Source organism: Heloderma suspectum, chromosome 3 (assembly GCF_057233095.1).
Source record: "Heloderma suspectum isolate Gila_16-S chromosome 3, 16-S_ref, whole genome shotgun sequence".
In the NCBI taxonomy this organism is placed as follows: Eukaryota; Metazoa; Chordata; class Lepidosauria; order Squamata; family Helodermatidae; genus Heloderma; species Heloderma suspectum.
Window position 1 is genome coordinate 324,996,198 of NC_139460.1, and position 27,238 is coordinate 325,023,435.

Here is a 27,238-nt window from a genome sequence, read left to right on the forward strand (position 1 = left end):
AGGAGGAACCTGGGAACTACAGACCAGTCAGTCTGACATCAATCCCTGGGAAAATTCTGGAGCAGATGATAAAGCAATCCATCTGGAAGCACCTTGACAACAATGCCATGATTACTCGAAGCCAACATGGATTTGTCAAAAACTAGTCCTGCCAGACGAACCTGATCTCATTTTTTGATCAAGTAACCTCCCTTGTGAACCGTGGGAATGCTGTAGACATCATATACCTCGACTTCAGCAAAGCTTTCGACAAAGTGCGCCATGATATCCTGATGAGCAAACTAGCTCAAAGTGGGCTAGATGAAACAACGATCCGATGGATGCACAAAGAGTGCTTATCAATGGGACCTTCTCAAACTGGGGAGAAGTAACGAGTGGGGTACTGCAGGGCTCAGTCCTGGGCCCAGTGCTCTTCAATGGGCTCAAGTTACAGGAAACCAGATTCTGGCTGAACATCAGGAAAAACTTCCTGACTGTTAATGACAATGGAACCAATTACCTAGGGAGGTGGTGGGCTCTCCCACATTGGAGGCGTTCAAGACGAGGCTGGACAGCCATCTGTCAGGGATGCTCTGACTTGGATTCCTGCATTGAGCAGGGGGTTGGACTCGATGGCCTTGTAGGCCCCTTCCAACCCTACTATTCTATGATTCTAATGCTTCCTAAGACCCACTTGACTTCACTCTTTAGGATGTCCGGCTCAAGTTCAGTGACCTTGGCTTGATCATCTTCCAGTGTCACCTCTTTTAGCCTTGTGATACGTTCCATGAGGTTTTCTTGGCAAGAATACTGGAGTGGGTTGCCATTTCCTTCTCCAGGTTATCAGAGCATGGGTAACTGTAGCTAGGCCATCTCTGTCCAGATAAGGGCGTATCATCCCTCACCATTGGCTGATGGGAGTTTCAGGCCAAAACATCTGGAGGGTCACAGGTTGCTCACCCCTGAGCTTGAGTCCAATCAACTGCAGGACTGGCCTGGAATTGGCACCGTCTAGCCAATTGTCCACTAGGGCACTGCATGAAATATAATTTGTGTGTGTTTGGGGGGGGTTTGCATTTACATTATGTGGTACATCATGTATATTGACACACTTTAAAAAGGCAAGATCTGTTATGTACTGTATCAGGGTGACCTTACTGTACTTGTGATGTAAGAAAGGGAGTTGGGAATTCTCTCAACAGGCCTTGCATTTGGCCTCAGGGAGACCTGAGCCCAACCCTAATCCCAGCCATCCATTTACTCTGCCGGGTGGTACAGCCCGTCTTCAGTTCTGGGCTACCCAAGGACATCTTGAAGAGTTTTCTACAACAGATGCCAGTACTTTCCTGCCCAGATGCTTGTTTGGAGTGTGCCCAAAGCAGAACCTTTGTACAGCTTGAGCTGGCAGCAATGGGGTAAATGGGGGCATTACAGGCTATGACTGACTTAAAGCAGACAGGCGGCAGATAGAATACTGGATGCAAGCCGGACTGCTTCATTAGGTGGCGGGGGGAATCCAGGGAAACTGGACTTTTACCCAGAAATCACTCCCAGGAGCTCATTATTAGCAAAGCTTGCAGAGTGACTGGAAGATAGTGCAGTCACCAACACCCCCCTCCGTTTGATTTCAGCTACAGGCCTGGTGGAGAGGCATGATGGTCCGCAGATTCCTTGGTCCTTACAAGAACCTCAAGAAAGCCCTGGAAGAAGAGCCAACAGGCAAAGGCAAAGGGAAGAAGGGCAAAGGGAAACCTGGAGCAAAGAAGAAAAAGTAATGGGAGCAGAGTCCAGCACCCTATTCACACTGAGTTCTCAGGCAATAGGGTGGGGTGGGGAATGGGACAACGGTATGTATTTGCCAGGACAGTTAGAAGTAATAAAACTTTTAACATTTGGTTCTACCACATTGAAGCAGTCTGATCTTCAAGAAGGTGCTGCTGGTATTGATCCCAGCTAGCAAAGGAGCATTGAAGCAGGCAGTTATTTTTTTTTCTTGTGAAAGTGAGCAGGCCATATAAACATAGGTAGACACCCAGACTTTCTGTATGAAGTATTCTGGAATATGATGGAATCTTGTATCTTGTTTTCCCCCAGAGTTCAGGGAAGTTGCAAAAACAATGTGTATTTTGGCTTTCTGAAGCCCAGTGGTCTGTCATCTTCACAGACTTGAATGATAGCCATTTTGTAGAGGACCGTCACCCTCAGGGATGGACCTACCATTATGTAGGGTCATGTGCCTGCATCAGACAGTGGAGCAGAAAGAGTGGCGAACTGCACTGCCCCCCCCCCCAAGGGCCTGGACCCACTGGCTCGGCCTCCCTCACTTGCTTGGTTGTCCAGCAGCTGGCTGACTGCTTGCGCCTATCTGGCTGCTCTTACATTGTGGCCTAGCTGCAGCACTTCTACGAGATGCTGCTCCCCCCGCCCCAACAGAAATGGAGGTGCTGCAGAAGTTCCGCGAAAGGGCTGCTCCAGGCCAGCCCTGCTCTCACCTGGTATGTGAGGGAGCGGCTTGCCGGTGCTTCCTGCGCCAACCGCCAAGGCAGGCACGCATGGGGAGCTCTGGGGGTGGTGGCTGCGGTAACAGGGGAGGAAGGGAGCAAGTTGAAGGAGCGCGCGAGCACAGCCAGTAAGCAAGCGCGGGCAGCCATGGCAGCGCCACCTCGCATGAGGTGGCAATGTAACTTGGGCCTGGTCATCCTGAGGATGCTCCTTCCTCTCTCTCATATGTCATCAATTAGAGATGCAAGCATATGAAATTCATCTGCTGAAAATTAACTTCGAACTCTACAAGACTTTAGCGATATGGAGATTAGCCCTGAAGTAGTGACACGCGTTTGTGTGCACGTGCATGTGTAAACTAGCAAAACCAGGCAGGGTATTAATACGCTACTTGCTTTGAATAGACATACACAATGAATACACGGGATAGGATACCAACTTTATTGTACAGTAACTTTCTAGCTCTCGGTATCTGAAGATGTGAGGCCAAATTTGGAAGCAACTGAACAAGGTGCCCCCCGCCAAACAATCAAGGACACTTGAGAGACTGGACCAACCTTCTTCAGAATAAATGCTTCTGTTCACAGAGGCAGGTTTTAAAGCTTTAGCCTTTATTTCAAATCACCCAGTTTTGGAGTTTATAATATCATGTGTGCTACAAATTGACTGGTAGCATACAGGCAATTTAAAATAAAGTACATGATATTATGTTTATACTTGATAGTCTTTGAAAACTATGGAATGTATTTACAGACATACAAATACAGGAAAGAACTTTTAAAAAATCCTTTAGCTATGCTACTAATTACACGTTTACAGTCTGCAGAAACAACAAGAGTGAAGTCTTGATCCTCTGGGCATTCTGCCAAGTGCCAGCCCAAGGGAAAATGGATTTGTGAGTTGGAGTGGACTGAAAATTGGGGCTTTCAAAAACTCTGCAAAACATATTTTTTTAAACCCACCCAAATTAATTGAGGAAACCCTAAAGCACAACTTTTTAAAGAAATCATTGCAAGACATAATAGCACCAGTCATTACTGAATGGTCATGGAAAGTTTCCTTAAATGTTTTGCAGCAGAGACATGTCAGTTTGCGAGTGACAGCCCTCAGATACCTTTATTGAACTTCAGCAGAGGCTGGTATAGATGCTTTCCCTCTAAGAGTATGCTCTTCCTTGATTAACCAGCAACAAAAAGGGAGTCAGTCTCCATCCATTCAGAGGGATTAAAGAGGGGGGTGAAAAGCAACTTATTTCCTGTCAAATGTGCAAATACCCCCTATGACATATACAGCTTATTGTGTTTGATCCAGCAAGAATTTGAATAGGCTCAGGGTCACTGAAAAGAAGCAGTGTGTCTCTGCTTCCATGCAGCTCCTTGGCATTTCATCCACATTGTCTTTTCCTATCACTATGTGGTGGGATTCACTGGCATTAGATAGCCTGAATGATAGTTTTAAAGGTCAGTGCTCACAGGAGAAGCTGGGGAGACCTGGCATGCTTATCGAGTGGTTGCTGCAGAAATCATCATGCACTGGGTCATTCTAGGCAACGTGCTTCCTCTTGATCCCTACCATACAAGATAAAATGGTCATGCATGCAATGTAAAGAAAGGGGATACCTTTTTATTGCTCTCCAAAAAGCAGGCTGATAAGAACGTGAAAGCTTTCAGGCTTACAAAAATATATGCTTCACATTAATGGAGGAAATGGGGATTGAACTTTACAGACAGACAAGTCCTTTGCTTGAGCAGTCTTGAGTGAATTGTTCTCTTGCAAGATGGAGCTAAAAGTGTCCACTCTGGAATGAAAAACGACCTGATTTAACATCACTGATTCTCATGATATTCACAGTTGCTTGATACTGTTTGGGGATGGATAATAAAATGGAAGAATTTATATAAACCTTAACAGCAAACACTATATCCAGAATGGGGGACCCATTCCACTGATATTCCCCAGAAGAAAAGGACAATCATCTATTGTTGCTTCAACACACAAAATAAAATTGTATACACTTTTCTTTAAAAACTTTTCACTGAATACAGGAAAAAATTGCACATAAATATAACAAAACACAAAAATTCCCAAGCTATTTAAAACTTGCAACAGAAAACTCAAGTGGTTTTTTTTGGTATAATACATTAAAAATAAACCATAGGTTGAAATGATCCCTATTTCTTTCATGCTGTTAACACCCATTCAAGGTGGAGCGTTTGCTATCATGAAACTATAAAACTGAAAAGTCAAACTGATGAAACCACATAAAGTGAGCACTTAAACCTGTCATATGCTTATGCACCTGGGTGCTGGTTTGTGTGGGAGACATTACCACCAGATTGTGCTCTTTATTTCCTGGCAGTTAAATCCAGGGCACTACCGTGTGCCCAGGGAGAAGAGCTGCAGTGGCAGTTCAATGGCATGACTGAGGGTCTCGCAGTGGGACCCCACCGCAGTGCCACCAGCAGCGCTGCTACAATGCTACACATGGGCAGTTGCATGCCTTTGGTAGAATAATGTTCCTTCTGCGTCCTGCACAGCATGTTGGGTTTCTGGCCCTTAAAGGGCAAAGGGGCTGTTGTGGGCCAGGATCAACCCGTATTTGTAAGGATGAAGGCGTGCGTGTTCTTCTCCACTTGGCAAGCACTGGGTTGAGCTTCTGTTGCATTAAGCTCCCAGCACTGCTTTTTTGATGCAGCTAAAGCTGATCTACAAAAGTGAGCTGCATGTAATACTCTTTTCCAGCCCAACATAACATGCAGGCTGAGCAGTCTAGGCAATGCACTGCCCCCCAGACAGGAGATTGTTTTAAGCTATATGAATTTGCCATTTTTGGTGACTGGACTGAAGCTCCAAAACTGTTCCATGTTAAAACAAAAACAAAACTTTTATGTAAAAAAAAAAAGTGCAAGAGTGTGGGAGCAAAATACTAACCTTCATGAAATGTCCATCTTCTACCAACCTTGTGACTCTAAGTTTGCTTCTCTCCATTTTGAGAAGACCTTGCTAGTATAAATAACACAAAATCACAGAAGTGTACTGAACAGATTGCTAGAGATTGGTAAAGCAGAGCAAAGGTTCCGCAGGGTAGCAAATCGGGCAGTAGAAATATGGAAGTAAATATCCTACAGCATGAGAATTCAGAAGAATGCTATGCAAAAAGCTATGGAAGGACCATATTTCACTGTCCGAGTCAAAGGTCCATAAAGGGCTGCAAACTCTATCCTGCACCATTCAAAGGAAAAAGGTGAGGGCCTTCAATGCTACATCTGAGGTCATCCTTCCACAATCTCTTCTTCTCTGCAAAACCACACAGCAAAACACCAGACACAGCTTTTGCAATGCCTGTGGCATGTCTGTCAAGCACTTGCAGACCCTGAGGCAGCTGAAAGAAAACACTTATTTCAAACCTATGCTACTGTTTTGCTTAAAATATTCTTCATGTGTTTTAGAAGAGTGGTGGGGGGAAAAGTGTCACCACCATAAGGATTAAGTGGCCTGCATTGATACAGGAACCTAGCAAGGCACAACTCCGCAGAAAGAGAATCAAAATTAAAATTAAGCAACTGCAGGTATAGAGGGAAGGGAACGTGATCAGGATGCCCTAAGGACATCTCCCATCCAAAGCCCAGGGAAATGAAGAACAGTAAAAAAGTTCATTTACACTTTCGTCCAACAAGGTTGATACATCTCAAGAAAAAAAAAGCAGAGATAAGTCTGGACTTCTGTTTCTAGATTCCTCAACCTGTTGCCTACAATCTTCAACTAATCTATTCTCTTGCCTCCTCTTCCTCTCACCATCTATCATGACATCTCAGTATGTACTGTTTTTACGAACACCTCACATGCAGGACTCATCCGATTCTCCCCATTTCATTTACAAATTGTATTTAACTCCTCAAGAATCAGTACTAAGAGCAGTGCTTTATCTGGGAACCTCGAGAAGGCGGAATGCACAGGGTCAGCCAAAGATTTTGCTGCTCCAAGTGGGCTGCAGCATCCTCTATAATGTTGCAAAGGATTGTGCGGTGGTGGCCCTAGATTGCACATTGGTTCCCTAAGTGATGATGAAGGTGGCCTGTACAGCCAGCATTCTGATTGCCCAGCTTGTTATGCTACCTCTCCATCACAGGATAAGCACAACCTTCGACATGCTACTTCCAGTCCCCGCAACTGACCTCACCTAGAAGTGTCCTCTTAATATGACAGGGAGTGGGGTGGTGGTGCAGGGATGGGATTTTGTCTGGTTTCCCAACTGAGAGACATTTCAGTGACATGATTCCCAAACCTACACATGCCGTGGAACCCCCTCCCAGGGCAGCAACATCCTGGGAACACAGTAGCAATGGCCTAAGCCTGCATTTCCCATAGCAGCAGGGATATGGTACAGGCAGACTTTAGGGAACTGTGGCCAGATTCAATGTTAGATCGAAGCAGATCCCAACTAATTTCTGTGCTTTCTAGGCAAATCCCCTTTTAAAAAGCACTAATATGGTTCTCAGCTTCCTCTGCATACTCTAAAAAACTATTTTAGGCCATCTTTAAAGATCGAATTACACCCTTAAAGGTACATTTTTTTGAACATGCAAGGGAGGCAACAAATAAGGAGGAGAGTAGATGGGGGTGGTGGGGGGGAAGAGTGCAGAAATGGAAAAGCTGGATTAAATCATGTGCATGAAAAAAATTCCACTTAAACATTTTACTTTCAAATTCACTGAAAAGCATATTTTTCTCTGCAATGTGAAGCAGGCCACCATTGACTTCAATAATCCACTCCCTTCTCCAGTTAACCAGTTTTTGAAACGCACAGGTCAAGGGCTCTGTTTGTTTCTAAGGGAAAAGGCATTTGTGGGTGGCTTCAACAATGCAAGTTAAATTCGTACCAGGAATCTCTTGTCTCCAGGAATCTGTGTAATAGAAGAACCATGTCATATTGAATTTCTCATGCTGTCCTGTGACACAGAATGCCAGAGGAAGATCCTCCATTAAAAAGTATTCCTGTACAAAATACCAGTGGGGGTGATGTCAAAAATAGAAAATAATTAACCATTAGATGTATGCTTCAGAAGTACTGGGTAAGGAGTGCTGGTGGGTTCATACAGGGTCCAAGCCACAAAATGTGTCTTGTGTGCAGGCCTTGCTGAAACAAATGAGAGCATCGGGAAAAAGTTATTTCCTATTTGAATTAGACATACCAGGAATCTCACAGTGTTCTAACATGTATGCTTCTGGGATAAGAGGCCATCCTCCCTTCTCTACTGCCAAATTTTTCTGCAACAGCCAAGAGCCACTGAAATTCTCCCCCAGTTCCCACCCTCCTGTCCCAGCAAAACTCACATTATGAAGAACAATTAAAAAAAAAGTTCAATGGAAACTTTTGTGACCTCCAAAAAAGTGGAGAAATGAAGCAAAATTATTCCTGTCAGGAATCCCCGATACAGATTTCCATCTTCGGACACAATGTCGTCTGTGTCTGGACAAGCTGCACCAGCAGTCAAGTCCGGGCGTTCTTCAGCTTGGCCAAGGAAAAAATAGCAAGGTGTCAGAGAGCGTTACACAGCAGCCAAGTGATGTTGCTGCTGCTGCTGCTGTTGGTGATGCTGTTTTGGGGGGGCCCATTCCAGAAGTGCCTGTACAGTCTCTGCCACCCGCGTCAACCCTCTCTCTTCTAAAATATGCAGAGGCAAACATAATCGCTCCTACATGGGAAACACACACAAAAAAAGAAGACATAAAGAAAAAAAGGGATGAAAACTAAAAACAACAGAAAAAAGGAAACCCAAAATTAAACAAACACGGTTCACATGCGTGTGTTAAAAAGGGGTGACGTTCTGAAGGGGAAGAGGGCACAGTTCAGTGACGGAGCACAGGTAGCTTTGCATGCAGAAGGTCTGAGGTTCAGGCCATGGCATCTCCACTTTCAAAAAGATCTCAGGTAGCAGGAGATAGGAAAGGCCCTTCTCTGCTAGAGACAGTTGACAGCCACTGCCCTTCAGAGTAGACAGTGCTGGGCTAGGAACAGCCATGCTCAGTGTAAGGCACCTCGTAAGTTCAAGCCTCGTCTCAACCGTGGGTAGCAAAGGAAAGTGGGTGGCTCTCAATGTGCCTTTTGAGGAAGTGGGAAGCGCTGCGGGATTATGTTAGGATCCTAGATTTCACATTTGGGGCCTTCAGGATTCCAGAAAGACACCTGAAAAATGCAGTGGCCCCAAATGTTAAAGCAGTCTCCCTCAACCTGGTGCCCTCCATCAGCATATCCAATGGCCCCAAATGCTAAAGCAGCCTTTCCCAGCCTGGCTGGGTGTGATGAGACTTGCAGTCTAACACATCTGCAAGGCACCATTTTGGGGAAAGCTGTGCTAAAGGACTGAAAACAAGGAAAACAAAAATAATTATGGTTTTCAATATTAATTCTAACAACATATCACAACATACCCTCCCCTCTCAAATGTCTGATTCTTTTCAACAGTTGTAGGTAAGCACGTGACGATCAGCCTCTCCCCACAGCAATAAACATGTAGTGTGCTACTTCATGCTCATGAAGGCGACATGCAAATGAGGCTTGTTACATGCAGAACAGCCAAGCCCCTGCCCCACCCCACCCACCTGCCCTTTCTTTTCGGAATGCCCTGCCAACAAAATATTCTGCTGTCCATGTCTGAATTGAGTGGGCAGCAGCATGTGCGACACAGTGAACGATAACAAGCCAGCCAGACTCCGTGACAGGAACTTTATTTAATCAACACATTTAAAAAGAAACAAACCCTGAAACAAAACCACATACACGCACATATATATAACAGGAGGATTTTTAAGGCGTATACGAAGTGGCGGGTGGCGGGAGAGTATTTTTTTCTGAAGTTTAAATTAAACTCATTGATATTCATATGGAAAATCTGCTACAAAGAGTACAAGCCAAAAAAGCATTTTCATTTGCATAACACATGAATGAGGAGGGATGGGGAGGAATTTGCAGAAAGCACCCTTTCCATCTGCTAGACAGACGCTGATGCAGCTTTAAAGCTTAAAGCTAAATAGGACCTGAACTTTATAAACAATCTGCCTCTGATCCAGTGATCAGAGGGATGGAAGGAGTGGTCCATACAACAGCGGGGGTTGCTTTGCTGTTCCTGTTTCAAGCGCACATCTCCCCCGCCTCCCTTCAATCAATACATAGAGAAGAAAGTTCCATTTCACTGAGCAGCCAACTTATTCTCCTAGACACTCATTTCTTATAAAATATCCCTAAAAAGATCTCAATTTAGAAACAGTTTTCTAAAAATATACAAAGAACAGTGTTTCAACACATGTTTATTCACATAACTGTTTCCTTGACTAATTCAGGACCTATTCCTGCAAACTGGGTATGTACATGCCACCTCTCCCACTGACCCTGAAACTCTGTTGATTCCAGAGAGGGCTAGAGGCAGGTTTCCTCTGAGAAGACCAGACTGCAGGACTCCCCACTCCTCACACACAATTCCAGGATGACCCCCTCCCCCTCCCCCGACACACACACACACACACACACTCACTCTCTCTCTCTCTCTCTCTCTTTCAAACAGTGGTGTTAGTCTAGCAGCTAGAACCTTTGAGACCAACATTTATTGAGGTACGAGCTTTTGCAGGCAACAACCTGCTTTTTAATCATCAGGTGCAAAACTCAAGCACTCTCTCCCTCTGGCCTACAAGTGACCGAGTGCTGGACTTGGACCCAAGAGATGAGCTACAGATTGCAACTCAGACATGGACACACACCCTCTGATGTGTCTTAAACACGACACATGAGACAGTGGTGGAAGGGCTGCCACATAGGAAGCAGGTAGACGGCAGGGCCTGGGGAGAAACTCTAAATACGTAGCATTTGGAGCTGCTAAACCTGCAGTTATTGCACAAAACTTAATAGTTTGTTGAGGCTAAATACTGTGAATTGTGAAGATATTTGTTGCCTCCTTTTTATTGTTGCATTTTTGTAGCTGTGTGCTCTGTGACACTGCAAAGGGTGTCAGGTCCACCTCTCAGACTGCCCACCAATGGAAGCATGCAAGCTTGGAACTGGACCTCAGCACCACCTCCAATATTGCAGAGGCTCCGAGGGGACGCCTCTTCACTTACACGTTGCAACTGCTTCCCTCAGCCACCCTGTGCCCCCAGGGTGCCCCTTAACCACATAGAGACCAACTGAGAATCAATGCATTGCCTTGAGTGAGGGTGAACCAACTGACTCGGCCTCTTATAAGCCTACAGTTCGAGCACCAGTATTCAGATTGGCTGAGAATCAAGTGCACAGTTTCAACAGGAACATAGGAAGCTGAGTTATACTGAGCTTGGTCCATCTAGCCCAGTACTGTCAGCACTGAGTGGCAGCAGATCTCAAGGGTTTAGGCAGGAGGTTTTTCAGTCCTACCTGGAGATGCCAGAGACTGAACCGGGATCTTCTGTATGCAAAGTATGTGCTCTGCCAAAGAGCTACGGCCATTCCCCATAGCACATGTCACCTAAAATGCAGTGGCACTCCCCCGATTCCAAGCTTCCCTCTGGATGTCCACAAAACAGACTTATGGGAAGGGTCATAACTCAGTGCAAGAACACCTACTTTGCATGCAAATAGGTCCCCCATTTAATCCTCGGTGTCTCCTGTGTGAAATCCTGGAGAACCATTGCCAGTCAGGGTAGACAACACCATGACAGTACCAACGGTCTCAGTAGAAGGCAGCTTCCTAATGACACAGGAGCTTGTTTGCCCACCACCGCACCCCCATCCAGAATCCAATCCAAGCATGATAGTGCCGGCTGGAGCTGGAATTTCATCCTTGCTGAGATTGTTCTAAGGAGCAAGTTCACTATGTATTCAGACTCTAAAGCAAGCCAACAATCTACAGACTTCACAGGGACTGGTAACATATGAAACCCTGAGAGTTAACCATTCACAACAAAGTATTCCCAGGTGGGCTGGTACACTCATAATTTTTCCAAATAAGGAGTCATCATTTTTTTATCTGAAGACAAATTTATTCTTGATTTGCAGCACAGACAAACGGGGATCTTGGGCTGTCATACAACCCTTGCACCTGCTGCTCAGGAGCAAAATGGGTAACTATTAATTTTAGCCCATACCTGAGACCACAGTGCAAAATGTGGCTGCGATTTTTCCTACCCAATGTAATACTACCTTCTTGAGAAGACAGCTGGCGTGTGAACCTCTGGCAGAACACACACCCTTGATCACAGAGCTGCTGAGGAAGGCGCCTGTCCAGTCCCCTACAGCTCCTGAGTAAAGCTATGGTGTCAAGAAGAGCTCCACTGGTCAGTGCACACATCCTGCGGAAAGAACAGATGGTGGTGCAAAACTCTTCTTCTATGGGTGTGGGTTTAATGATCCTTGCCTTGTCTCATGTGTCAACCTCCCCAAATCCAATAAATAATAATTTCCGCTCCACTTCAACTGTCTGGGACTCAACAGAAGATGAAACTGACAAAACATGTCATCAGTTGAACATAGCAATGAGGAAGAAGTGCCTGAAGCAGCCCCCTCACCCCCCGGTGTCCTACAAAGGTTCTCTTCTCAGGATTTTCTGCACTCTTGACACTGCAATTACACACGAGCCAAAACAAAAGTTAATCATGTATTTCAGGATGGAAAGGTTAAAAGGGAATCGAAGCATGTCTAGATGAGCGCCAATCCTTGTGAAGGGCAGGAGCGTCACATATGGCTGGTTCACTGTTTAGTGTTAAACAGAGGTGCAGGAAGCAGCTGCCACCACCCCAGCCCTCTTTCAAAAGGCGGAGCGGAGCAGCACTGCAGCCTTCTCAACTTAGTGCCCTCCAGTGTTTTGGACTTCAACTCCCATGAGACCAAGCCAGCAAGGTCAATGGTCAGAAATGCTGGGAGTGTAGCCCAAAACATCTGGAAGGTGCCAGGCTAGGGAAGGCTTTGTTACTGGCTTGCAAGATTCAACCATATGGACTGGACCACTCACAATGCTCCTGCAATTCCCCCTGATCTGCTATTTGGCCTAGCAGGGATTAATTCAGGGATCAGCAAAGTAACCATGAGGCTTGTAGGATCTGAATACATTTCATCACTACACATCCAGGTTCTGACAAAACTTCCTGTATATGCTTGGACTCTGCAGAAGCACAGGAAAAGTGCAGAATGAGATACTGTGCGCAGAATTCAGCTACCTGAGAAACCTGTCTTTCATTTAAAAAGGAAGTTGCTAGTCCTTACGGCTGTGAAGGTATTTTGAACTGTTGAGGGCAATGCTGGCTGAAGTCTCAGAGGGGTGGCTGAGTAAGATTCCCTGTGGGCGACCTGCATAACACATTGCCTTTCCTCATGTTAGGCAAAAAAAAAAGTAGATCTGCTCAATCCACATCACTTGTATATAGATTGCAGCATTCAGCTTTTCTTGGCACAGAATTTTAACTCTTTTTAGCACAGAACACACAGTCCTGCTTTGGGGTATGCATCTTTAATGTGGTCTCAACACACCTGCCCTGGCTATGGTAGCATCTTACACACACACACGTGCAAAAAAGTTTGTGATTTCTGGCCTGCAGAGCAGACACTGGGCTGAGGAAGGGAAACTAGTTACCCAGACCGAACATTGCATGAATCCAGCAAAGTATGACCATAAACCTGCACAAAAACTGGTAGGACCGTAAAATGTGTGGGTCAGAAACAAGGTAGAAACAGCAGACCTCGCTCAGGCTAGCCTAAGATAAGACAAAGGTCAGCCGCTTCAACCCATATACTTGCAAGAATAAGTATCCAATATATGGAGAGAAGAGGCCCAGTGCAGAAACACAAATGCAGAAAGTTCTGTTGATAACACAGTGATGTAGTCTACAGAATTCAAAATGGTAGAGTTTCTTCTAGAAACAGACCAACAGCTTCTAGAAAGAGGAATATATGCAACAAGGCTAGAGCAAGATATGCCTGTATCTCCCACGGGCCTAACTGCATGCATCCAACTTTCATATGCTCACACATGGGAGCACCTGGCCAGAGTGTTGCTCTGTCTTCATTCCAGATACAAGATGCCTCTGTAACTAGTATTTGGCTAAAATAGTGCCTAAAATGGGCAGATAATTAAAAATATAGAAATATAGAAAACCAATTGTTCTTGCTTTGTTGAGCTTTAGCTCCCAGCAAGGAGTGCAGTGGAGAATGAAGGACACATTCAAGACAGTCTGTATCAAAAGAAGACCGCCATGCTAAGGCGATTCTGACACTGCTTCCCCAAGGCAAAAGGGCAAATACTTGAGCTCTGAGATCCACTTTGAGAGTAAAGGTATCCCTGAGAAAGGCAAAAGTACAGTGCATGGACAGGCTAAAAAGGCTGAAGCTTCCGCCTGGAGGATACCAGAGCTACATAAACTGTGCAGAGTCAAGAAGCTATTCTGCAAGGCTGCAAGGCTGGCTGGTGGCGCGGGGGGAGGACCCTTGACACACCCCTCCAAGGACACTGTTGCTAAATGGCTGACAGGCCAAAGATGCATGCACATCAGTGCAGCTAAAAGCACCTTAAAACACTCAGGCAGGGTTGGTATTCTGCATGAGTGGTCACACCGAGGAAACAGGGAATTTGGTATCAGAAGAATTCAGCAGCCTGAGAATCCGTCTCCAACTCAAGAAAAAACGTCAAGTTTCCAGCCCTTAGGGCAGTAGAAAACAACTTGGAATCATGTGGTATATTTTCTAGTGAAATCTCAGAAGCCAGAGGGAGGGCTGAGCTGGATTCCCAGTGACTAGGGCTTCTGTGGGCTCACCCCCCCCGCCCCATGCTTAGTTTTATTTTCACCTACCCCATTTCAGGGGTGAGCACCAAAATAATTTGGACCCCAGCTCCATTCCATCCCACAAAATAAGGACACAGAACATGGCCCACAGTGGTAACTTGGAACATGCTTTACATATTGTTTGTGTACCACTTTGAGTATTTCGCTAAAGATAAAGTGGCCAATAAACGTATAGGCAGGGTGAACAATACTTTAGAAAAGGTGCAGCTCCTTAAAGAGTGCTGTGACTATTTCCTGGGAAGCTGAGAGACCAATATGCAAGCTGAGAGTCTTAGCAACTGCTTATGTGCAATTCTTACGAAGCAAGAAAGCCTCTCATTCTAAGATACACATGAAGTGCACTGAGGCCTGTTCTAGAGATGGTGCCTGAAATTCTTCATGACTTGAGAGATCTATGGAGAAATCCCAATGGAAAAAAAGAAAACATGTAAGCGACGTTGGCACACTTGTGCAAAGATGGGTAGGAGCCCAGTTTAGAGGTGGAGAACTGTGAGGCAAGGGACTCATTTGCCCAGTGCTATACATCACCAGTAGCTGAAGGCAACCCTAAGAGCTGGTGCAGAAAGACATGGCTGTCACCGGCCTACTGGTACAACTATTTGCTCACACCAGTCATCTGCCTGCATAAAGAATGAGAACGGAGGAGGGGACTCACAGAGATCACTGCTCAGTGACTAGAAAAAATTGCAAGCAGTGGCTCTTCTTATTTAAGAGGAGAAGCCACCTTTCATGACCCCCCCCTCCTCCAATGTAGACCATTCGTGTGGACAGTTATTTGTGTGGATAAGTCCATTTGAACAACATCTGTGCTGGCTCTAAGAACCTGCTGTCTTATGTTCTACTACCCAACCCTGGCTGCCCTACAAATCTAGTGATGCCCCAGAGGCATGGAGGAATCTTGTGAATCAGCACAGCTTGGGCGATGCCACAATTTGCAGAAGGTAAACCCCTTGATACATACGGGCTTGAGGCTTCTGAAGGATCCTGAGCAATCTCCGCATTTTGTTTTAAGTAGGATGGCAACATTCCTAGACTTGGAAAAAACTTGAAAAAGCGTGTCATTGTTTGCTTAATCCTGAAGAAACCAAAGGAGGTCTAGATGGAAAATCTGAAGGTGAGGGAGATGGGAGTGCCTTCCTTCCACACAGCATCCCAGTTCACTCCCACTGTGTTTCCAATGTTCCATGAGTTCCAACCACCAAACTTGCATGACTGACTTGCATGACTGTGTCTACATGTACCCACCCCAAGGAAGTGGAGAGAGTGAATTTCCTGTTCTATAAAAATATCCAAAGTTGTACAATTAAAATAAATGAATGTGTACAGGTTCATTTTTTCTTTGATTTGCACGAAGTATTCAAATCACGTAATACAGGGGATATGCTTTTAACCACACAGAATTCTGAACTCTTGGATTACTTAGCTAACAGCAAACTCTAACTGACTAGGTCACAGAGTCTTTCCCACATCACACAGAGAAGGCTGCTGGTGGATCAGAAAGAATGTACACACACAGAATTCTCAACCGAAACACAGACCGTTTACCAACCGCTTGGAAGAGCTGGAGCAAGTCCATGGGCCCTCTTGAGCTCTAGTTAGAGGAAAAAGACCCAGCGATAGAACACACAGAGCATTAGCATCAGAGCACAGTAAAATGCTGCAAAGCCACAAAGTTGGGTGGAAAGGGAGACAAGATTGGGTTCTTCTGAATCTGTCCCCAGAGAAAGAAGAGATTCTACTGTCCTTTTAATGCTGAGGTTTAGCTGGAGAATGTCAGAAGGGGAACAGAGATTGTCCTGTCCAAAGTGTGAGCAGGAAGGGAAAACAGACAGAAAAAAAAATTAGCGTCAGTCTTATCAGCCATGCAAGTATCTGTGAAGTAGTCTAGACAGCCCAACGTCATCCATTTTCCATATGGAACTGTAAATGTTCTTACCTCTATTTTTATATATTATATATATTTAATCATGAGCAAATAAATAAAAGTCTTAAAAAGAAAGTACCCCTAGCAGGCCCTTATTTTTCCGGAAACTATTCTTATTCCAAGACAATGTCTTTTTTGGAGAATCTCTACTGGAACGAGTGGAAGGCACTCAAAAACTGTACCCATTTTTGCTTAGTAAGGCAAAGGTGATCTCTGAGTGTAGTATCCTGCAAAGGTACCCAGTGTGCTATCACTCAGCACTTTTTTCTTTTAAGATTTAACATTATTGGACTTTTCACTTTTCTGCCAGCAGAGGTGAAGGATGGGTGTAAAGCTGCAAAGCATATCAACGCCCAAGGACCATTCTGTCACAAACGGTGCCCACCACATCTCTTAGCTGAATTTAGGTGCACTGGGATGGTGGGAGGGGAGTGTGGCTCTATGCAAGGAACTGCCTTTAGAGAAGAACAGTTTTTAAAAAGGTTTCTAGTCTGCCCTCTCAAAAGGCAAGTATTTCTGCACAGGGCCATACATCGAAGCTTCTCTTTAGTGCTAATAAACACAAATTCGACAGAAAGAAGCCCATGCCTACCCCTGTGGGTGAGCATGGGTGGCCTCAGAAACAAGTATGTAGCTTGCTGCAGGCTCTCCCATTCTCTTTAATAAGCTCAACACATTTCCCAACAGTGAAGATAAGGGGGTGAACCGGACCACACAAGTGCCACACATTTTTCAGAGCCCCTACGAGCATGGGATTACTACCTGGGTAAGTTTTTAATTTTAAGTCTAATCAAACTGCTGTTCTATGACAGGGGTAGGCAACGTGTGCCCCCAAACACCTTCCTTGGTGCCCACTGAGACACCCCATTCCTCCCAATTTTTGTTTTAAAAGTATTTATGTATTTTCTTACTGGCAGTTGAGATTGCTTCAAAGTGAAGTGGGAGCCTTTAGCTGCTGCCATCTTAATTTCCCATGAATGCCTATGGACAAGTTACCTGTCCTTTATGATTAGCCATGCCTGCCCAGGGCAGCCATTTTATGGTTGTGCCCAGGACAGTTTCTCAACTTTTCAAATGTGCCCACAGGCCCAAAATGTTGCCTACCCCTGCTCTATGAGAATGGGTATATCTCTCGTGTCTTCCCTGCCAGCCCCACAGACACCCAATGGCCCAGAGCCTATTGAGCATGGCTCTTGTTTTCTCTGCGCTCCTGATGCAGTCATAACCAACACTGACAATATCCACAGCTTAGTTCCTGAGCCCAAACAACATGCTTGGCTTGAACCTATTTGACGGGTGCCAGTTTATGTGCTCTGTCCCATCTGCACCAAAGCTCAAGAGAAGCAGACTTTCACAAGAACTTAAACAAAACAAAAAGCAAATAACCCTGGATCGGAAACTATGTTTCCGCCTAGTTAGTTTCACCTCCCCCATGACTCTTCTTACATTGTCAGACTGCACAGAGACTCTTACATGTAGGAGCAAGTGAGGGCTGGGGGGGGGTGAGTGAGTTATTTCATTGGGCCTTTAGTTAACTCCAAGGGACGGAGCGGCTGCTGTGAAGATGAGAATGAAAGAAGGTGAGAATGAAAGAAGGTGAGAATGAAGACATTTGAATGGTTAAAACACAGCATGTCTAGAAGATGGCAGCAGGTTACTCATTCACTCCATGTTCCAATTTCACACACCGGGGACTGGCAAACTGCAATGTGAGTGCCACCCGCAGCCCTTTGTCAGTTCAAATGTAGCCTCCACTGTTCCAAATCCTGCCCACCTCTTCCATCTCCAGGGACCACCAGGTAATGGCCACTATTGACAAGGAAGAGGAGGTAGATGTGGGAGGGGGAACACTATGAAGGAGGAGGAAAGTGCTGGCAAGAACTGCCGGGGAATAAGGAAGGGTGGAGCTAATGGGATGCACCTGGCCTCTGTGAGGGTAGGCAGGGGAAGGGGCTACCACTGCAACACACGGGGGAGGACTTTGATCAGAGGTTCATGCAGCAGGTCTGAAGTCTTGTAGTCCAGGGTGGAGCCAAGGTTTTTGTACACATCTTACAGAGAGCAGAACTTTGGCATCTCCTACACCAGCTAATTGCTGGTGATTCAAAACTCAGACAAGTAATGTGCTTCTCATAACCCAATATAGTTGAATACTGCTCTTCATGGTAAAGATCCAGAGATTTCTTGCCAAGGAAGGAGCTTATAGCAGTGATGACTTGGCTAATGATTTGGGGTGCAAAAATAGCATGGCCACTAAAAACAAGTGTGATAACACACTTACAGGAAAAGGCTAATACTTCCAGTGTAATTTAATAAAAATGGATCACTGAAAATTACCCATGCTAAAAACTGCAGTATACACAGATTTAGTTTTGTAACAACCGGGTTGCTCTGAAGGATGGTGAGCAGAATTCAGAAGCAAAAGAAGCTGACAGCTGTACTAGGATGTGCTGCCCTGCCTCAACGCTGCCTTGGAAGAGCTTTTGCTAAAAGTCAGCACACACATAAGAAATTTGGAAGATGAAGTGTCAAGTCCAGAAATTATTAGCACAGCACCCAAACTAGGATGTCAATTGCCATGTGGGAATTTATACCTGGATTCCTACCATCAGAGACCAGGTCAAATGTCACCGTATCTTGTTGAAAACTAATCTCTTTAAAATTTTCACTTAAAAGTTCTCAGCAACAGGTCAGTGACAAGATCTTCAGAAACTGAGTAAGACATATCTAAAATGCAACTAGATAATTGTCTTCAATCTCCTCTCAGATTGCCTACAGCACAACTTCAGGGTAATCTTGGGCCTATGTTATGAATTTTATTAGTGGGAGTAGCCCCAAAGTTTCTCCCCAAACAAAAACAAACAATGCAGGCAAATTCTACCTGTGTAACATCAGGCATGGTATTTGAAGCACTCCTGGGCTCTCTGGTATATTTGCGTCCAACTCCTTAGACACAAGTATGCCTGAGGGCCTCAGAATGATCCAGAACACCATGAACAATGTGAGTAGACAAGGGTACAAATCTTTCATTCGTTAGAATTTTCATCATGGGTTCCTCCTCTGGGGAAGTACCATAAGGTAGAGAATGGCAGTATCAGATTAGTAAACAGATTTCTCATGCTTGCAAGATTCAATTAATTGTACCCAATTTTATACTGTACTCTACAGCCAACTTAATACATTAAGCAGAAGTGGCCAATTCCCCCAAGTCCTTTAGATGAACCAAGAATAGGCAGGGGTATGGTTTCCCTTCCCTTCCTGTTTTGCAAACTTTAACTCCCTTTCCTCTGTGCCTATTTCTGAATGGAAACCTCCAGATAAGCTCCTACTGTTTTTCAATAACACCTTCTCTGTTCTGGTGCTATGAAGTGCTGGGCTCTTGAGGGATCAGGAAGCATCTCGATCATGCATGCAGTTCAAAAGAAAGATGGAAGATTTTCTCTCTTACCTGAGGCACACCAATCTTTCGGCAAGCTTCCAGGAAATTTTCCACATTCCGTCTACATTTGGCCATTGTTAATTTAGGCTGCAGAGAGGACAGAAGGAATATGGCATTCTTTATCAACACTGAATTATTCAGAATGCTTAAACATATCTAAGTGTTAGGAGCCAATGGTGGTGGGCTGGGTTTCTGGGACACCAGAAATTTCAGGCAGCCTCTTAGAGGAGAAAAGGCAGAAGCAGCAGTACCTGATAATCATGGGTGCTCTCTCTTCCCACACCATCTTAGTCCTCTCCTAAGCTGTCCCTTGGCCCTTCCCCACTACTGCTATCTCCAATGTTGCACCTTTTATGTACTTCTGTCCAAATACCTTTCTTACTCCCATCAGTAGCAACTTCTAAGATAAGGTAATTGCCAATGTAGCCAAGTAGCTTACTACCACTCTGGATCTGTATGAAATATTTGCATCACAAAAGAAGCTGTGACAAGATTTGGGGTTCTTATACAGAACTGCAGTGTCTGCGACAGAAGTCACAGGTTCCTGACTGCGTTCTCAGAAGGCCCTTTATTATTTGGTATCTAAATAAGGTTTTTTATTTCTCACTGAATATTATTTACACAGTGCATCAACAGTTGCACCTTGCAAGATTTAAGAGAAATCCAAAGACATGTATCTCCCTGTACACTGAGATCTTTGGAGCAGGGATGGATCCTGTTCTAGGTTATCTTCTTTGTCAGAAGTTAAGTTGACATCTCTGCAGTAGCACTTTCTATCCAAGGCTGCACCTTGGGATACTCATACAGCTAATTCCCTCCTGGTTTGTTTGTTCGTTCATTCTTTATTAAATGTATTTATCACCCATCTGGCTGTTCACCCAGCCACTCTGGGCGATGTACGACATATAATAAAGCAGTTTAAAACAATAAAATTCTACAATAAAAACATTTTCTAAAATACCCTAACCCACCCCAAATGGTTCTTCACATTTCATCAGTGTTTGAAATGTAGTGCACTGTTGGATTTTGTTCTGCTTTTATCATTTTATACTGTTCCTTGTTTTTATCTTTCAGCTGTTCTTATTATATTTTAAGTGTTATTTATTATTTTATAAGCCACTCTGAGGTCCTTTCAAGAGGGCAAAGTACAATTTGACCAAAAAAAATAAGGTGAAAAGATGAATAAGTAGGTGCAACTTCTATCAAGCAGCCACAAAACTGCCCACTAGATACTTACGACAGCTGGTGAGGGGACATGAATACTAGGAACAGAACGAGGCCGCACGTAGTTTGCTAAATGGCAGAGCACCACACCATCAGTCAGAGCTGCTCCAAGATCGCTGGGCAAAGACACTTTCAACCGTGATTCAATGTTCTGAAAGAGCAACAAATGACAGACATTGAGCTCCACCAATGAAAGGTATGCTGCCAAGAGACAAACTGGAAATAGTGGCAAAGGCTACAAGTCATAGGTTGCAAGAGGAAGTCCAAAAAGTGCATCCTACAAATCTTGTTGGAATGAAGAAAGAAGAGGATATGGCTGCCTGAAGGTGATATCCTCCATTACCATTTGTGTTTGTGAGAGTGCTCTGAAACATTTTCCCAACGCTTAAAATAGTTACCACGGAAAGGGTTTATGCCATTATGGATGTACTATCAATCAGTTACAGGTGTACTGAGAAAATAGGAGTGGCTCTACAGGAGTAGACATGTCTATAAATCCTTCCTATGTTACCTTTTTGTCAAGAGACCAACTTGCAAAAAAACTCTTGTGCACAAAAACTGTAACACAGGATGCAGTCCACAGTACAGTAATGGAATGCTGAGGCCCAGCCAATTAAATACTCTAATTTTGTTGTCGTTCAGTCGTGTCCGACTCTTCGTGACCCCATGGACCATAGCACGCCAGGCCTTCCTGTCCTCCGCTCTCTCCCGGAGCGTGCTCAAGTTCATATTCATTGCATCGGTGATGCTATCTAGCCATCTCATCCTCTGCCGTCCCCCTCTCCTTTTGCCTTCAATCTTTCCCAGCATCAGGGTCTTTTCCAGTGAGTAAATACTCTTAATTAGTGGCATGCAAAACATTTTAATCCATAATGCCAACCACATCTAGCGTATTCTTCAAGAGTAATTCAGAGCAGCATGAGCTTTGGGCTGAGAGCCTTTGCCCCTGAACACAACTCCACCATTCCTGACCTGAGCCATTTGTGATTTTTCTGTTTAAACAAAAAAGGTTGTCAAGGCACAGCAACGTATGCCAACCTTCCCAATCAAATCTTCACTGAACTCAGAAGATTGCCAAGTTCTGGCTGGTAGCAACTTCTAAGCATTTTAAATTGGACAGAACACACACACACCCACCCACACACCCACCCACACACACACCATCCAGTGAGTAGGCAGCCCTCGTGTTCACAAATAATGGCCACTGCCTTCATGCTCTGCTTGTAAGCTTCCCAGAGCCATCTGGCTGGCTGCTATTGGGAACACACAATTGAATGAGAGGAGATGAACCTTGGCCTTATCTAGCAAGCCAAGGATCATATCCTTCAACATAACACAGACACCTTTGCTACGTACTTTCCGCAGTTGTTCTATCAGCTCGATTTCTTCATCCTGCAGCTTGGAACTATGGTTTTCACTGTTGACTTCAGCGCTATTAGCAGGAGTTGAGGCAGAAGTGGGCACTGATGTAATGGCTAGAACAGGCAAGAAGATAATGAAGGGAAGGGGAACACTTTAATAATGGGGATCCGTTTCACACAGCTTGAAGCTTTTTGGGAAACCTTCAATAATAATCTAGGCAAGGCCTTCCTGCAGTCAGCTCTGTTCTTTATCTTTACTACTTGGCCAAGCGATATGTAGCATTCTGAGCTCGTGACCTAGCCTGGCAGCAGCCATTTAGAACAACCAGTTTCTCCAGTTTTTGAACCAGGTTCCAGGCTTTACACATAAGACACCAATCAAGAGGTGGCTGGTGTGTCAGGCTGAATTGCTTTCTGCACATCCTAAGTGAAGGACAACCTTACTCAGAGTCATTCAAGATTACAAAACTGGGAAAAAGCTGATTAAGCCAAAATCATTTTCAAAGGCCCTTCTCTGCATGCCACAGCCTTCTGGGCCTTTTCTCTGGCAAACTGTAAATTGCCAAATGTCCCGACTACAAACTTTTACCTGTTGCCTTTGCTGTTTCTTTTTAGGCACCAGGTGAAGTTCATTCTTTTCACTTGTGCTTTTAATAGCATTTAGGATCCCTCTTATTTTATTCAGTTTTTAGCTATGTTATGGTTTTGCTGCTTTATTTATTTATAATCTTTACTGATGTTTTCATTGTTTGAAATCAGGGATGGGAAACCTTGGCCCTCCAGATGTTGCTTGACTACAGTTCCCATCATCCCAACCATATGTCATGCTGGTTGGGGTTGATGGGAATTCTATTCTGCAACATCTGGAGGGCCACAGGTCCCCCATCCCTTTTTAAAATGAATATTTATAAGCTGGTTTGTGTGCTTTTTAAACTGAATGGTGGGATATAAATCTCTTATATGAATAAAGTAAAAAAGCATGGTGCAGCTTTAGCTGCACTCCACACGGGCAGAAAACGTGAGCAGCTGTTATGTCACTTCCTGAAATGGTACCATCATATAAGTTAGATGTGGGGGCTTTTCCTGAATTTGAGTGGGAAATGTGCTGTTACATACTCTCTCCACCCCTCAAATCACAAAAAGACAGGTTGTTACCTGTAACTGGTTCTTCGAGTGGTCATCTATGCATTCACACATGTCGGCTCTCTCCCTGTGCGGAGCCTCGATTCAGGAAGCTATGCACCAGTCGAAGATCTGGAGCATAAGAGTAAGCAACAGGAGAGATCTGGTACCTCCCTACTTGTTGAAATATGCAACAAAGGTTGTGTTGTCCAAAGTGACCTGGACCTTTCTGCCCACCAGGTTCAATTTGAACGCACGAAGTGCCTTTTCCATTGCCCTTAACTCCAGAAGGCTGATATGCTGCGCAGCTTTGATGGCCATCCATCATCCATGGACTGTGAGGCTCCCAAAGTGAGCTCCCCATTCCGAGAGTGATGCATTCATAGTCACAACCCTGGATGGAGAGGGCTGAAGGAACGGCATGCCCTGGGTTAGATTGCTCAGTACCAACCACCATTGGAGAGTCTGACATCCAGGAGCAGACAGAGTCTGGTTCGATGGGTGTCCCAAAAGTTGCAAAATTGTGTATGAGCCAGTTTTGGAGTTGTCTCATATGCAACTGAGCGTAGCGAACAACAGCCATCATCGCAGCCATGAAGCCCAGGAGACGCTGGACCTTGAGTGCCATAGTAGATCTGCTCATTTGCAGTTCTCATGACAGGAAAGTCAGTGCTTTTACCATGGTGTTGGGTAAGAAGATGCAGCTCTGTTGGGAGTCCAACAACACCCCAATGAATTGGATCCGCTGTGTTGGTACAAGGTGTGATTTCCCTGCATTGATGCAAAGTCCAAGCTCCTAAAGAAGACTGCAGACCACCTCTATTGACCAAAGAAGTTGATTTTTTGCTGACGCTACCAACAACAAATCATCTATATATGGATAGACCTCTACGCCATGCAGTCACAGGTGGGAGCAGACCACCGCCATGCACTTGGTGAATACCCTTGGGGCAGTGGTGAGACTGAAGGGTAGCAGCTGGAATTGGTAGGCGTCTGTACCAATGGCAAAGTGGATGTAGCACTGGTGTGATTCATCTATGGCAATGTGAAAGTAGACATCTTTGAGATCGATAGAGGTGAACCAATATCCAAGAGAGAGGAGAGGCAGGATAGATGCCAGAGAAACCATGCAGCATTTCCTGGGCAAAATGAACAGGTTCAGCTGTCGAAGGTCCATGATTAGCCAAAGCTCTCCATCCTTCTTCGGTACCATGAAGTACCTTGACCAGAAACTGTTCCAAAGATCAGCTGGTGGGACAGGTTTGATTGCTCCTTTCTCGAGGAGGCTTTAAACTTTGGTATGGAGGACCGGGGAAGGAGCGGTCACCAACACAGTTCTGACCAGAGGGGGGGAATCGAACTCAATCTGGTAGCGCCTCCAGACTATGGCAAGGACCCAGGAATTGGACATGATATTGCACCATGTCAGATGGTAAGTGGACAGGCACATCCCAAAGATGGGAGTTTGGGTCATTAGGCAAGGAGAGATGGCAGGGAGTGAGACAAAGGCGTCGTTTACTCCTGTTGTCGGGTTTCCTATGATAATTGCGGAATTTTGAAACTGGAAATGATTTCCCCGACTGACTTGCCTGTCACTGTTGTTGTTGATGTTGTTGTGCAGTAGCTTGCTGATGAGGTTAGTGCTGAGTGGCAGATGAGATGACTGAAACCAGAGCTGTTGCCTGGGAAGTTGCTGCGACATAAAACCCATATGATGCGTCGGGGTATGAGTTGAGTGCATTGTCAGTACTTGTGTTGAACAAGCCTTGCCCATTGAAGGGTAAGTCTTCAATCTGGTTTCCTGTGGAAGACCAGACAACCTCAACCAGGCATGGCGACGTAGGGCTACAGATCCAACTAGCACCTTTGAGTTGCAATCCACTTGGTAGCATGATGCATTGATATGCTGCCTGGACAGCTTCAGAGCCTCCAATTGGAAGAAATGACCCAGCTGCTTCTTGTCATCTGGAAGATGCTCAAGACAGTTTGTCCCATAGCAGTAGCTGGTTACCCCAACATTGCCACCTGGTAATACAATATTTAAGGCCCAACACTGTGGAGGAATATAGTCTCCTCCTGGGTAGGTCCAGGCGTCTGCCCTCCTTGTCAGTTGGAGAGGAATGCGCCCTATAGGCCCTGCCCTGTGTGGCTTCAACAACCATCAAATTTGGGGCTGGATGTTTGAAGAGGTATTCCGTATTGGCCTCTTGCAGGCAGTACCTACCCTCCACGTGCATAGATACCGGTGGCACAGTGGAGGGAGCTTTCCAGGATTGTTTAATGGTTTCCTCTACTGCAGAGAGGCCACAGGTCGGAAAGACGCTGCATTTACAGAGTCTAAAAATGGGGTCTTGCATCGTGGAAGCTACTTGCTGAGTCTTGAGGCCCAAAGCCTGCACCATTCCGAGAATCTGGTTGGAGAACTGTCCCAGAATCTCCGATGGCAATATAGCTTTATTAGAGCCAATTATTGTGTCTTGTGAGGAGATAGAGAGGGGGCATGAAGATTGAGACGTAGTATCTGGCTGGTAACTTTCCACTCCAGATATTGGAGACTCCCCTGAAGGGACTTGATGCAGAGGATGCTTCTGTGTGGAGTGACTGAGTGCCACCTGTACTGAGCAGTGCACCAAAAGGCAATGCAGACACTACTGTAACTCTACAGTCTGTGGCTGCAGCAGAAGTGGCAATACATTCTGCTGTTGGGTCATCTGTGGCTGTTGGACACATTGTAAAGCACGCTGAATCTCCTTTTGCTGAACTGGCAGAACTAACAGCGCCACAGGGCACAGGACAACTGGTTGATCTCCATCTCGATACAGTAGCTAATGGATGTAGATGGTACCAACTTTCCCCCCAACAGGGAGGATCAGGATGGTGAGGGTGATACTGGCTGTATGGCTCACTACAGTAGTCAACCCAATAATGGGGTCTCCTGTACCACACATCCCATGGTGAATGTCTGTCCCACTCCAAAAATGGGGATCTGGACCGTTCCCGATATCAGCTTCGCTCACAAAAACTAGGGGCGTGACCTCTAGTGGTAGAGGCACATGACCACACTGACTCTGACAAACATGGGTGCTGTTCATGGCCTGTAACATGGCCTTCTAAACCATAATGATGAGGTGGTCAAGGGATCAGTTCCATCGGAGACTGATCCTGGATCTCACCCTCCAATGTAGACATTATCGAAATAGGTTCTCCCCTTTGCATTGGCTGCACCATAGGCATGGGTGAAAATAGCACTGGTGGAGAAGCGGGTAAGATTGTCAGTATGGGTGACTGCATCCGAGTGGAAGGTTTTGGTGGAGCCGCAGGAGATGCAGCCAGTATGGTTAGTAGCTGTCGATCCCAAGAGGTCCGTACCGAAGCACGAGGGATGGTTGACTCTTCGTCTCGCGCTCGTGCAGAGTCAAAGGGACCCGAGGGCCAATGCTCGATTCTGAGCAGGGTCATGAGACTCCTTAGAAGTCTTTCTCTTCTCCTGTTTTGAGTGTGAAGACAGACTGGCCTGCTTAGATACTTTTGCCTTTTTTGTTAGTCTTTTTGCCAGTGTAAGCGTCAAAGATGGGCCTGGAGGCGGGGGGGGGGGGGAATCCTGTGTGCCCAGGGAGGTACGATGCTGAGGTGATGATGACCCCAACACTGGAGCATGTTCCTGCGCAGCAGGTGGGTTGTGTGAGGGTGCGATTGGCAGATTTGCCACATCTTTAGGCTCCTTGACAGATTCTAGTGCCCGTTTCCAAAGTGTGGCTTTGACCAAAGGTCAACAGATCTGTCCTGTTTCCTCTTGCTTGCTTTGAGAAGGCTTTACAATGAGGACAGGCCTCAACAACATGCCCTTCACCAAGGCAGAACAGGCAGAGAGAGTGCCCACCCGAG

The 27,238-nt window shown here is 45.4% G+C and overlaps 2 protein-coding genes across 6 annotated transcripts in view; one reads left to right on the forward strand and one right to left on the reverse strand.

The window, feature by feature from the left end:
- The window catches only part of DRC9 (dynein regulatory complex subunit 9), a 31,900-nt gene extending 27,795 nt beyond the window's left edge, over nt 1-4,105 (forward strand). The window contains exon 10 of the mRNA XM_084847744.1: nt 1,611-4,105. Coding sequence (XP_084703870.1) covers nt 1,611-1,754 — 144 coding nt within the window. The 3' untranslated portion in view covers nt 1,755-4,105. The remainder of the gene's footprint in view (nt 1-1,610) is intronic.
- Nucleotides 3,072-27,238, reverse strand: part of LRCH3 (leucine rich repeats and calponin homology domain containing 3) — a 134,186-nt gene continuing 110,019 nt past the window's right edge. For 2 of the 5 annotated variants that reach the window (XM_084847741.1, XM_084847739.1), the window contains exons 17-20: nt 22,227-22,345; nt 20,884-21,021; nt 19,656-19,733; nt 12,093-16,079 (exon numbers count right to left, since the gene is read on the reverse strand). In XM_084847741.1, the coding sequence (XP_084703867.1) occupies nt 15,879-16,079; nt 19,656-19,733; nt 20,884-21,021; nt 22,227-22,345 (536 nt within the window). In that variant the 3' untranslated portion in view covers nt 12,093-15,878. Of the gene's footprint in view, nt 8,178-12,092; nt 16,080-19,655; nt 19,734-20,883; nt 21,022-22,226; nt 22,346-27,238 lie in introns of those variants that run through there. The other 3 variants (XM_084847740.1, XM_084847742.1, XM_084847743.1) reach the window with 3 other exon arrangements.